Genomic DNA, 13,708 nt, shown 5'->3' on the forward strand with positions numbered 1-13,708 from the left:
CACGCCCAGTGCTTGCTTCGTTGCCTTGCGAAGTATCGTGTTTAGGGTGTCCCTATTCGCCTTTGTCAGCTGGAGATACGGGGCGCAGTAGGTAACCCACAACACGACGAACGCGCGTACCAAGCGCATGACATCGTCCTCTTTCAGGCCTCGGTTTCTGTTAGATACCCTCAAATCATACCAAGTATCTGTTAGGTTGTAGCCTTGACCTTTGTGACAGCGGCTTGTGCCTTCCCGTCGCTCTGAAGCAGTAGGCCGAGAATCCTAATCTTCTGTGTTGGCTTGATGGCCATTCCGTCGATGGTGATAGTCACGTCAGGCAGCGGCTCTTTCTTGGGTTTTCCCGGTTGGATCATGGGCAGCTCCGATTTACATCTCAGCGCCCGACACCTGATGATCCAACTCCACAAGTTGGTCGTCAAGCTGGCAACGAGGCACGCACCGCGTGGGATACTCGCCCTCGACCTAAAAGGATCGTTTGACAATGTGTCCCATGCGAGCATGTTGCAGAATCTGAGCAAGACCAGGTGTGGACGCAAGACATTCGGCTACATAAACGACTTTCTGTTAAACCGAACGGCTACCACCAGGATAGGGGAGGAGAAGTCGGACCCTGTCGAGCTCGGCAATAGGGGCACTCCTCAGGGATCGGTCTTGTCACCCCTGCTCTTCAATCTGGCCCTCCTGCCCCTGCCCGATATGCTCAAGCAAATCGAAGGTGTGGACCACGCATTCTACGCCGACGACATCTCGTTGTGGACGACCCAAGCCGGGTCCGATGCCTGGGCGGAGGAAGCCTTGCAGCGGGCAGCGACGACCGTGCACGAGTACGCCAAGTCGTGGACTGAGCTGCGCTGCCCAGAAATCGGAGCTACGTGCGCGGAGGATCCAGGCGTGAGCTTTCACGTTTGCCCCTACCCTGCTGCCGCTGTCACCTGTCCTTCTTTCATTGTTACATCAAGCCCATGTGGTTAAAATGGACACCGACCACGCATGTTCACATAAAAAGGTCCGTTCGATTCACCTGCACCACTCTGAACCGGTTCACAGCAGTTCCCGAGAGGTTCGCGACGGGTGCGTGGCTAGTTCAGCAGTGCTGCAGAAGTGCCGTCCCAACTAGAGTCACTGGAAAATTTCAGAGTACCGCAAAGGTAGGCTGCACGCTGGCAACATTGGGCGGCGGCGGCCATTTCCCTTCCAGACCGTCCGGCGCGTTGCTAGCGTGTGTTGAGAACTGACCGATCTTTTCGCCTCGATGCCGTGTTACGCTCGGCAGAACTGCAATATGTGCGTGTGTGTCTTCAAGAGGATATCAAAAGTGATTTCGACTCATCGACATTTATGAATAGACTGCGCGGTAAGCGGTGTAACTAATGAAACGTGCGGCGAATGTTGCCATGTGTTCGCGAACGCTCTTCGTGGCTTCATCAGTCTCTTTTTGTGTCACGGCCGGGTGTGTTCGTTAGGTCCGGAGCTGTAAACATAGTTGCATTAACGTAGTGACTTCGTGCGAGATGCCATTTACTTCAACTCTTAGTGAATCTTGACTGTTTGCGCTAGCTTTGCAGTCGGTGTTCAGGTTCACTTCATAGCGCACTCGAGAACATTATCGAACAACATCGAGAACATTCAACATTGCGTCCTTCCACTGATCGCTGACGCATACCTTGCTTGCGCACCATGCTTGCTGTTCAACTGGGTGGTATGTCTAATCGAAGTGGTGTGTGTGTATACGGTAATTGGAAGTTGTGCGTGACGTATTTATGTCTCGGTTTGGAACGCCAGCAGCCGAACGCACTGGCGAATTGGCGTGCGGTAGGTAAGGTGCATCTTATTTTGCGAATACGTTGTCATTTAGTAAGAGATACCGTACGTAGAAAATAGGACATCAAAAATGATTGACATCACTACTTAATTGTTTCATTTCCTATTTTTGTCTTAATATTCAAAACCTTGCAGTGCATTTGCGAATATTTTGCTGTGTTCCGATAAACAGTTGTTTTTTTGTTGACGTTGCCAGCGCGTAAACAGCTGGGGTTCGGTTTTTGCACTGCTTTTAATTTCATTTTTTTTCGTAATGCACTCTTATTAAAACTTCCTCGCCACAGTGTTTTATGTTCTTTTGGTCAGAAATAGCACATCCCGGAAATTTTTAAAGCGCATGCTACAGCAACACAGTATGTATATATGTGTATATATACCTAGGGCTCGCATGAAATCGATTCCCGGAATGCGTGGAATCTGCCGTTTTTTTTTCTTTTTTTTTCTTTTGCTGTGACCATTTCTCACCAACAGTATTGCAAGGGTACGCTCGGCGTAATGCAGCATTAGCAACATTTTTTTTGCAATTTTTTTAATGCGCCTAATAGCATTGCCTTATACCAAGTTTATCAACAGAGTTCCACGCTTCTGTTTTGCGCAATGGCAAATGATCATGCCACAATTGCCTTCAAGGTATACCAGTACTTTAATAAATCTTCGATTTCGCTCTCGTGCGTGACACCTCGAAATGCACGCACAATCTGTTCAACAGATCGAGATATAAACAGCCCAGCAAATAGAAACGTATGTAGTTTTCAATATTGCTGAACATGGCGAACAGAAAAGGTGTATCCTGTCGCATGAGAGCTTTTCCAGCAAAGTTTCCAGCCAACTATGCAGCCATGTAGAACGACGCTCTTTGGCGTTAATTTTTCCCACACGGAATATAAAAAAAATTGCAGTGGCTTAGCTCGGCCATGCCAGGATATACGTAGCGTTAGCAAAGATTCAGCTCATTACTCTGAGCTTTCCAGATTGTCTAGGATTAGCTTGATTGTCACGCTTACTGCTGCTCCAATGACACACATTCGGCCACATCGTTCAGAACCGGTAGACCTGGCGGCATGGCCGGTTAACGATACCCATTGGTAACGCTAAAGAGCGGAATGTTCTGCTTAACGAGAAAGTTCTTGCACGTTGTACAAACCCGCGCCACGGTTTCACCCCACTCAGGCGCCGCCACTAAACTCAACGTTTCACGCATGGCACTACTTAGCGGCGTCAAGTCTTTCATGTGCATACTCTTTCACACACGTCGCGCACGTATCCAAACACATTGTTTACGAAGTCCGTCTCGAAGGTCCAAGTCGCACTGGCGCTCTCGCTAAGTTTCACAGTATAGGCAGTCGATCGGCGAGCCTTGACGTCATTGACGGCGTCTTGTTGTTGCTGCTGCAGAGGTGGTCGGGCACGTCGCTCAGCATCCTGGCGACGCCGCTTTGTTAGACGTTCCTCCCTTTCCTCCAGTGTCTCCGCAGCACGTTTAGCCTTCCTCTGTTCATTCTTCGTACACTGAACCGCTAATTGCCAGGCAGCCACTTCGGGATCCGATGACATAAGCTTCTCGGCTCTTCTGCGCCGTTGAGCAGCATTTGCGATCTATTTCCCCATGGCGTTACCCACCTGCAAACGCCAGTCAGAGGGGCTATCAAGCGGCACCAGCGAATTGTCTGACGGCGACTGCACAGCGAAGGCGAATAGCTGCGCGCGCCATGGCTACGACGTCACCCCTCTCGAATGCGCAGAGCAGCAGCGGCGAGTCGCGCGCTCCGGCGCCAGTCTGTCTGCCCGGCCGACGCCACTCCTCTCGCTCTCTGCCACCAGCAGCGGCGGTGGCTGAGAGTGCGTGAGATGCCGGCTCCGCACTCACCCTCGCGCATGCGCAGCACGGCTCATGATGACCCACGCGAAACCGGCTCCAGCTAGGCAAGTGTAGCTAACGCTACAAAATAAACGAGATTCAGAGAGTAGCTCACCAGCAACGTGTTTCTGGTGAGCTACTCTCTGGCATCTGCATGAAGCGTTTAAAGAAAGCGGTGAAGTACTTCTAGGTACCGTGGTACTGTTAAATGTCCGGTCACGCTCTGCGTTCAATGCGCCTGCACCCAAAGCGCTTGGAAGGGATATGGCGGCGAGAGGTCACGTGATGCGAGTTAGCCAATCGCGTTGGCGGCGGCGCGTGGAAAACAGATGCGATACTCTGAAATTTTTCAAGTGGCTCTAGTCCCAACCGGATAGCAGCGCCACGCAGAATCGAATGCCGAAGTGCAGTTGTTGTACCAAGTCTGCTGTTCCAAATGAGCGCTCGGGCGAGTGTGCGAGGCACGCGTCGCGCGAGGCACATGGTGCAAGGTGTGCGTCCCTCATTTTGTGTGCTCTCTTCGTGTCTGAATTATCATTCTCCTACCTGTCGCTTTTCTGGATGAAGATGAACTCTGGCCTGATTTCAACTGTCGTGCAAGTTGCCATGGAGCTGATGGATTCTGACAGTGACGAAGAGTACGACGACTTAGTCGCTACAATAGCGATGAAATCAGCGAGATTGGACAGAAATCGCATACCAAGGTATTGTGAGGACGTTGTTGACTGGTACTTTGGTTTCGAGTTTAAACGGATGTTTAGGCTGTCACGCGAGATGTTCAGGGATCTCATTGCCCGCTACCAGACGTCCTCGTTCTTCCCCGATTCTGCTGGTGGTCGCCCACGGATCAGTGCTGATAAGACTTGCTTGGTAGTGCTGAGCTACCTCGGTAGCCAGTCGAGTATGTACTCCCTTGCTGACAGATTTGATGTATCCGAGTCGTCAGTTCACACGTGCATTGAGTGCGTATTGGACTTTTTAAACAGCATAAGCGAAGAAGTCATTTCTTGGCCAGACAGTCATGAGCAAGAACGGATCAAGACTGGCTTTTTGCTAAGAGCGAAGGTAAAGGCCCGCGCAACACCATAGGCTGTGTGGACGGTTGCCATATAGAGATTAAAAAGCCGGAGGAGTCATCGCATTCGTACTTCAACCACAAGAAATTTCCATCTGTGGTGCTCCAGGTAATATGTAATGACAGGAACAAGTTAATTGACGTTTTAGTAGGATTTCCTGGATCTGCACGCGATGCCAAGGCGCTTCGTGAAGGCCCTTTCTTCGAGGTAGCCCAGACAAAGTGCGCAGACAGTTACCTGCTTGGAGACTCTGCGTACCCCTTGCTTCCGTGGTTGTTGACGCCATACCGGGATAATGAGCAGACCTTTCCAGTATGGAAGAAGCACTATAACAAGTGCCATTCTCAACAGAGGTCTGCCATTGAGAATGCCTTTGGCCATCTGAAACAAAGGTTTCGTAGGCTTTACTTTGTTGACGCTGCTACAGTCAAACAGTGCTGCCTTATAATAATGGGTGCTTGTGTGTTGCACAACATGTGCAACGAAGAGAGGGATTTCTTCATTGAGCTCCAGGAAATTGCAGAGTTTGAAGAAGTTGGAAATGATGATGAGAATGATGTAACGGACCGAAGTTTGGCTGCATACAGTGAATGTTTGAGAAAGGCCATTGCTCAAAAGCATTGTTAGTGCCTAAGTGAGGATTTCATGAATTTGTGATATTTAAGAGTGGAGTGCATTGTTGTCTAATAAAAGAAGAAAACCATTTTTTGTTTCTCAATTTATTCACCATTTTTTCCACACTGACTTTCAACGGCAGTGACAATGCGTTCTAGCAGGCTCATTTTGGCACTGAACCGTGCGTCCCTTTCTTTGCGGCTTTCCTTGAACTCTTCGAGCAGAGCTTGGAGTGGAGTGCCATCCACCCTTTTCCTTTTTTTTTTCTGTGGCTGGCTTGATGGCCCGGCTTCAGCCACTTCGTGTGCACGTTCTGGTTCTGCACCTGCTGTGTCAAGCTCCCTCGATGGCGGAGAGTCATTCTGATCGCCTGCGTCGAGGCTGTCCCTGAAACAAAATGTAACTGTAAATATGAAATATTTACATTTCATGTACAATAACTTTACCTGTTCTTTTCAATGACCCTTCCTGGGGCAATCAGCACTGTTGGGGTGATGTGATGCTGTCTCAAGAACATCACTCAGTTCTCTAGAAAGAAAAAAATATTGCTAGTGTGTTGATGAATGGTTGAATATGACCTGTACTCACTCTTCAAATTCGCAAGAGACCCTTCCGTTGCCTGACGAGTTATTTTTTGTTTTGGTGCGTTTGTAGGCACGCTCAAGGCTCTTCCACTTATTTTGCACTTGTAGAGGGCTACATGGAGCCTCAAACTCCTTTGATATAATGTCGGCAAGTATTTGCCACAGGGCCTTTTTTGTGCTGAAAGAAATGTACGCAAAGCTTTAATGATCACAAAAAGAAAGGCTTGGCATGTGTTAGAAAGAACATGTATTGATATGTGGGGTATTTCACGGTTACTCCATATAACACTTGCCGAAAACCACCCTTCTTGCCGACAAGGTCCTTGAGCTCCTTGTACTTTTAAATTAAAAATCTTGTTTTGGGTCCGGTCCACAGCTCCGGTTCAGGAGATATTGGGTTGTCACTGTTATTCTGGCTGGGTGCCACAGGTGACATGTCGGAAACAAGTTCCCTTGGGCTGTCCTCATGCTCATAGGGGCTTTGTTCGTCTGTCACATCGTCTTGGACAACAAGAGTGACGACTGTTCCATCTATAAAGAAAATGTAGCAAGAGTCATGCTTCAGGAAGGTCTTGTCGCTGATTAAGAGGTCGCATAACGACATTTAATTTGACAAAATCGTGCATCTTCTAGGGAATGATGAAGCCACAGATGTGCGTGAAAGACGCAGAATATTAAAAGGACGTTATATTTTACTCTCTTTGAACACTTGCTTATATTACTGCGAACTAAACTCCATGGCATCATCAAGTTTCTGTTGAACCGCAAAGATCAATTTGTGTACGTAACCTGAAAAACCAAAAAGTACAAAAATTTAACACAAAGGCATGCAATAGTTGTCACACTGTGCACCCCGTAAGAATTTTAATTTCAAATGAATCTTAAAAGGTGCCAACACTATGTGGCAGCCACAACCAGTATCCACTCCCTAGACTTCACTGGTTTTAGCAAATTTCTTAAAAAGGGTAATACAAATTCGCTGTTACATGGCTGTACGTTGTTCTTACTGCAGCTTTTCTAACTACACCATGCACTGTAATGGCGCACTATGTTGGACACACTGACAAGCATGCAGATTGGCAGTGGCTAACTTGAGTGTGTCGCCTCATGTCGTGCGGACAACCTTTATAACACAGACGCGTGCAAAATGTGTCTGGGCATGGATTATGTGGGTCAAGTTACAAGTATGCCAAGCCCATGTCAAGTCATGGCTACACTTACTACTAAGTCTTAAAAATTTTGTTGTGCATTGTCTGTACGCGCAACAGATCTCTTGAGTGACACAAACAACTTTATCTGGTATCTTGCTTCATAGCACTGATTTCAATACACATTTCTAATGTGCCCACTTTTAGAAACGTCAGAATGAATTCCATGCATTAAATAGCTGTCGTGATTTTCTTTTCACAAAATAATCAAAGAAACCACATGAACTTTGAAACAATGCTATGTGACTACCGTAAAATCCTGAGCAAGTGCCCCTGCTCAGCAAGTTGAAATTACCGGCAAAGTGGAGGGGGAAAGGGGGGGGGGGTCTTCGAACAGCACCAAAATTCAAGGTGGCATCAGCAAAGTTTTCACGGCCGAAAAAATATAGTGCATGTGGACTTCCTCAGAAGTCTTTTCGCTCTTGTTCATAGCATGACGTATTACAGTGACAGCTCACAAATACAAGAAACGCAATCCCAACGTGATCAGACCGCGAGAAGCATAGCATGGAAGCGTCTTTGATGATGAGAAACGCAACAACTCTAGGCAACAAACACAGATCTCGGCGAGAGATGTCAGTTTCATCGCCATGAAGTTCATTCATGCTGCAGAGCAATGATGTGCACATCATTTGTGCCAGTCACAGGCGTATTCGTGCTATGCTCGACTATAGCTTGAGGAGTCATAGATATGTAATGTTTGTTACATTGATACAAACTGGCAATGCCACCAATTGGTGATGTTCTGACACGACACTTGTATAGGGTCCTTTTCCGAAACAGTTTGATGCACTAGCATGGCTCTGTGGTGGAATACTCGGTTACAAGTCAAGAGCAGTGCGGCTTTTCGCCGTCAAAAGCCCCCCTCCTGTAAATTGTGTTCCTGCGTCAGTGTGACATCGCGGCCGCTTTGTGACACGCTTTGTGATTCCTCTCGTAAGTGCGGTGCGAAGGTGCTCGGCCGTGATGCCACAATGACGCCACGATGGCTGGAGGGGGTCCTATGATTGTGAGAAGCCGCACTGCTCCCGATTTGTAACCGAGTATAGACTGCCACGCAGAATGCCTGGGTTTGGTTCCAGCTGAAGCTGTGACTACTATTCTTTCCTTCCATCAGGAAATTTAAACCATCGACAACACTGCTGGCCCTGGCACCGCATTTTCTCCGACACAGGCTCCTTCACACTGTCGGGTTAACATTTCCGAAGTCTGCACTGACAGAGTAAGAATCGCCTGTGGTGCATACCCGTGCAACATGGGCCATGTTATGAAGGCATGTGGGCATGTGGAAAAGACTTCATGACGCACATGACAGGGAAGTCACATTATTCATGTCAACACCTGCGAGTCGTGTTCTTCATACATCTTCGTCCTCCTATGCCAATTTTCGTATGTACCAAGCTAAGGATACGACTACAAGAGCGCCAAGACGTAGGCAGCTAGACAGAAATAGTAAAAGTGCCTTTGGTTCACTAAGAAATGCTTTGTATTTAAAAATGAGATATGCATCTGTTTAAAATATCTATCTACAAAAGAAATTCTGGGAGCCCTGCAAGCCAGCAAAGCTTCCTTCGTGATATATTAGCAAATTTTGTCATGTAATAGCTTATGCATGCAGATTTTGGGCAGGATATAAAACATAGAAAAAAAAATTCAGTGATAGGCGGCAGCTGTCCATTTCGAATAATGAAGACTGCTCACTCATACGCCTTCAGAAGCACTAGAAATTAGCTAAAGAGAACTGGCAAAAATTATTTAGTTGCATTTGTGTAGCACATATGTTTTCTTTAAGTTTGCTAGAAGCAATATGAAATCATTCCAGCAGAAATGGCATAATCATTCCAGCAGAAATGGCATGATTAGGTGAAAAGTAGAAGGAAGAAAGAAGCGGAAAGACAGGGAAGTTAACATTCTCATTACCATAGGTAGGCTCCTGCTTAACGGAGGAGACAGTTGGTTCTCCCTTCCTAGCCTTTGGGTGCTTGACCCTCCAGCGTAGCTCACCACTCTTCGTGACAGACTGGCTCCGGTCAGCGTTTTCATTGTAGTGCAAGGCTGACGGTGCACACCTGTAGCAAAAAGAAAAAGAAAAGAGCAGATGCTGTTACACGCTATCTCACATTCACTTTTGGTACAATTTTAATGAAAACAAACAGAAAATGAAGCCAACTACGGCCAGATAACTCGCTGTCATGGCTACGAGCGGCGCTGGCTAACACTCCCAGGCTTGTATGCACGTGCATACCTAAAAAAGTGGACAAGAGGACAAACCCCGCTGTAGCTCAATTGGCAGAACATCAGGCACATTATCTGAAGGTTGCAGATTCGGTCCCTGCTGGCAGCAAGTCGTCTTTTTGTCCACTTTACTTTCTTCAGCTTTATATTGTAATTACTACAATACAGTTAAAACAGTACAATTAACATTCCCTATACCTTCCTTGGCTTCATTATCTGTTGATTTTCATTAAGGTTGTCTCAACAAAAACGAGCCCTTGAAATTCCCTTCTCTCATCATTCACTTTAGGTGTGACATGTGTGCAGGCAACAGTGTTGTGAACTCCGAGTGCTTCACATCTATAGTTCATTGAAGTGTCATGGGTGGCAAAAATGCATGGCGGCTATTTATACGTTCCAGAGGTGTTGCAGGGCTCTTTTGGAAAAACTACGCACATTGAGTAAACTATTTCTGGCTTTGGATTAGCTGGAGGCACTTGCAAAAGACAACTTGTATTGTAAATTTACCTTGCATACATTCCATGAAAGGAAAATGCGTAAGCTTTGGGTGCAAAGCGATTTATAATGGAGTGGAAGGATTCCACCCCAAATGTCTGGAACTTTGGGGACATCTGCTGAATGTCATTCAGCAGGCACTTGTTTGCGAGGAGTGCTGACAGCTTGTCATATGAAGTGGTGCCTGCATTAGTTTAATCAAAAGGAAAACAAGATAAGGCTAAAGTAGTACAGGGCAAGAAAACATCCTTGTGCTCTTGATACTTCCCATCTGCAACCTTGAACAAGGCAAACATGCTAAGCTAAGCAATTGACCTTGCTACAGTAAATTGTGCACTGATGCTGTTAAATCATAAAGGCATTAATATACATAATAATGTGCATATTTTGTCGAAATGCCTACAGTAGCTTTTTAGTTTGCATAACAAGCCGTTTTTATATAGCTTATATGTAGAGCAGGATTCATCCCAAATTTCCTGTTATGAATATAATTCATTACAAAAGCTAGACAAAATGACCTCTGTTATGGTGCATTCAGACAGCAGACCGAATGCGGATTTCACGTGGACGATCGATCCACCTGTAGGCGCATCCACATGAGACATCCCAGGAGACAAAAGAACCATAGAGCTGCATTACTCTCGACCAGACCGCAGCTTCTGCGATGGCTGCCAGCAGAGCAGCTTGAGAGTATTCGACAACATGGAGGCCAACAGAAAACAACACTCGCTTCATCGAGCATTGTCAAAGAATGTAATTTGGTTCATTGATAATGGTGCTGTTGGTGGAAAGGATGGATGGGAAGAAAAACCTGCTGCATACAGAGAGCTGCTGAAGACTGACCATGCTGCTGTCACGCATGGGGTTCCGGACACAAAAGGACGGTACAGTGGTGTCATCTATATCGGCAGTTTCTTCTTTTGTGGATAACAGGTACCAACTTTGCAACACTAACAAAATGACAGACTGTGACAAATAAAACACTATCAGAATGATGCATATTTATGGTGATCTAAATTCCTGAGAAATAGGCTGATTGAAGCTTTTTATGTATTAATAAGAAATTCATCTGTTTAGAATCGTCTTTTCCCACATGGATAAATGTTGTGCATTTAGTAATAATTACATCATAAGCACTAACACCCTACCTGGAAAAATCCATTTTCGTGGTTCCAGTTCACCATGCTGACATCTATCATAAAGGAGGCTGTGGCCCTGGTGTTCATCTTGGATGTGGTTCAAAATGGACAGCCAAACAGCCACAGCTAGTTTGCTGTTGCCATCCCCACGTTGAACAGAAAAATACATGGGGTTCAAGATTGATCTTGACCAAAGGGCAATCCGTGTGCAGTTCTTGCCTTTTGCAGCTTGAATGAGCTTTTTCTTGAGCCCTGGACAACAAAACAGTATCTTAAGTAACCATAAATAAGCCCCAGCTGTACCTAAAATGGCTAATGGTCCTTACCTTTGCCGACGTGTCAAGAGTCAATCAAGTGAAGCATCTCTGGCTTGTCCAACTTGGGGAGGTACCTGCATCGTACATCTAGTTTAATGATTTCCGAGCTATAAATTCACTTTGCATTTGCAGTCGAATAGAATAGTTTTACAATAGCCAACTACAAATCTAACTGCAGAAGCATGGTAAGCTGGGCCATTTGGTATTGGTTCATTGCGGAACGGCGCAATAAAAGGACAAAACACCAAAGAAGGAACAACAAGCCAATATATATATAAGAAAAACATAGACTGTGCAAGAGATGAAAGAAAGAAGAGAATGAAGGCGAGGGGACACAAATGCGAGAACCGTCTCACACCACGTGTTGCACACAGTTCACACGAATCCAAGATACTGTGTCTCTTTTTCATGCAGTGTCACGGAGGGCACACTGACGCACAACTGCGACTGCTTGTGGATACATGCAGCTTCACAGAAATCAAAGGACATGCGAGTTTGTTGCAGCTGCGCATATCCACAAGCAGTCGCAGTTGTGCATCAGTGTGCCCTCCGTGATATTGCATGAAAAATAGAGACAGTATCTTGGATTTGTATGAGCGGTGTGCAACGCGTGGTGTGTAGACGGATCTCGCATTTGGGTCCCCTCGCCTTCATTCTCTTCTTCTTTCTTTCATCTCTTGCACACTCTCTGTATGTTTGTCTTATATATATTGGCTTGTTTGTGCCTCCTTCTCTGGTGTTTTGTCCTTTTCTTGTGTTGTTCTGCAACGTACAAATCTAACAGGTTTCAAAAATGGTCTTGCTGTTTCCAGCTACTCACTGTAATTGAAAAATAGGTGTTTGAGTAAGCTTCCAATAAACCCTTTAGGAAGCAAAGTGCACAGCAGTTAGTCATGCGATACCGCTGCATTGTACAAAGCACTTCAATCACCACAACCATGAGCAAATAGGCTAGCCATTTTTCCTTTCATTTGTGCACTCATTGGAACACATTGGAAATAAAATATAAAACAATGATCTCATGAGCTACAACAGTTGCACTTCATTTAGCATATTTTGCTGTTTTACCATACCAAACAATTTAAATAAAGAAGTGCGAAATAGGAAATTTCAGTGACCATAAGTCAGAGTATTCACTGGCTTTTACTTGAGCTGAAATCTTAGCCTAGTGCCACTGTAGTTTAGATGGCATCTCATTTGCCCTCTGTCAGCATTTGACAATACTGACCTGCGCACTTGAGGGTGTCGGTCTGTAACTATTTCAGTTACAAACACATCACTGTCCTCAAGGGACACCTGCGCCCTTTTCAGGCCCTCGAGTTCCATTTCACCACTGGAACGGACCTCATTGCACTGAAACAAACAAACAAAAAAGATTTACATATGTGCATATTAGGGAAGATCTTCCATATGTGTCTGGGCGTGGTGAATTAAGCATGAGACCAGTGATCTGATGCTTAATGCTCTCTTTCAAATCTTTCACTGGTGCCCCACTTGAAAACTACATTACATGCATTTTCTTTCAGCTACTGTAGACCAGAACACAGCGAATTCCATGCGTAGCGCCATATTGGCATAGGGTGCCTCGATGCGCGCGCCCTCTCCTAGGGTGGGGACAACCGCGACGTCTGCTACGGCGGTACGCCATATTTGAGCCCACTCCTCCCGTCGCGTTTTGCTACCTCGTATTGAAACTTAGCAGGCTGTCTCGTACAGATAGTGCTTATCTCGCCCGGCGTAACCTGCAAGGAAGAATGAAACCAGGAGGACGATAAGGTGAATTAATGAAATATTTTGCTCCTTGAGGGCGCAGTGTGTGGGCTCTTGAAAGTGGTCAAATCCTTGGCGCCACTGCTTTAATAACAGACGAAAAAAAAAGGAAAGAAACGGTGCCGCGGTATGGAATTTCTTACTGTGTTTTTGATACCCAATGCAGATGCATAGTTTGCACGTAAGCTGGCCACTTAAACGAAGTTGCGTAACTTTCATACCATCACCGGTAACGTTTATTAGACGTCCAGCGTGGGTGCCAGAAATATTCTCCATCGGACGTCCAACGTTAGTGCGAGAGATATTTTCGAGAAAGTAAGTTTTGTCAGAGGAGCATACTTTCGCAAAATGCGTGTCTCTCATCGAGTGAAGACATTTTTTTATTATATGTAGTGTGAAGAGCAAATGGACAACTAAAAAAAAGCACATAGGAGCTTTAATGGTGCACTTTAATCAATATTGAGAATTATTGGAACTGCTGCCAGAAAATACAAGTTAAGTGAACGATATGAACGTCGGCACATATACATATTTACAAATCCATTCATGGCAAAGTCACCCCAGCACACGTCTTGCTTGCATGTCCG

The 13,708-nt window shown here is 45.9% G+C and overlaps 1 protein-coding gene across 1 annotated transcript; it reads left to right on the plus strand.

Annotated features, from left to right (window-relative positions):
* The first annotated feature begins 285 nt into the window (after positions 1–285).
* Positions 286–975, plus strand: LOC119381910 (uncharacterized). The gene has a single exon (XM_037649659.1). It carries the CDS (start codon positions 286–288, stop codon positions 973–975), a length of 690 nt encoding a protein of 229 aa, XP_037505587.1.
* Positions 976–13,708: the final 12,733 nt, after the last annotated feature.

This window comes from Rhipicephalus sanguineus, chromosome 2 (assembly GCF_013339695.2).
Source record: "Rhipicephalus sanguineus isolate Rsan-2018 chromosome 2, BIME_Rsan_1.4, whole genome shotgun sequence".
In the NCBI taxonomy this organism is placed as follows: domain Eukaryota; kingdom Metazoa; phylum Arthropoda; class Arachnida; order Ixodida; family Ixodidae; genus Rhipicephalus; species Rhipicephalus sanguineus.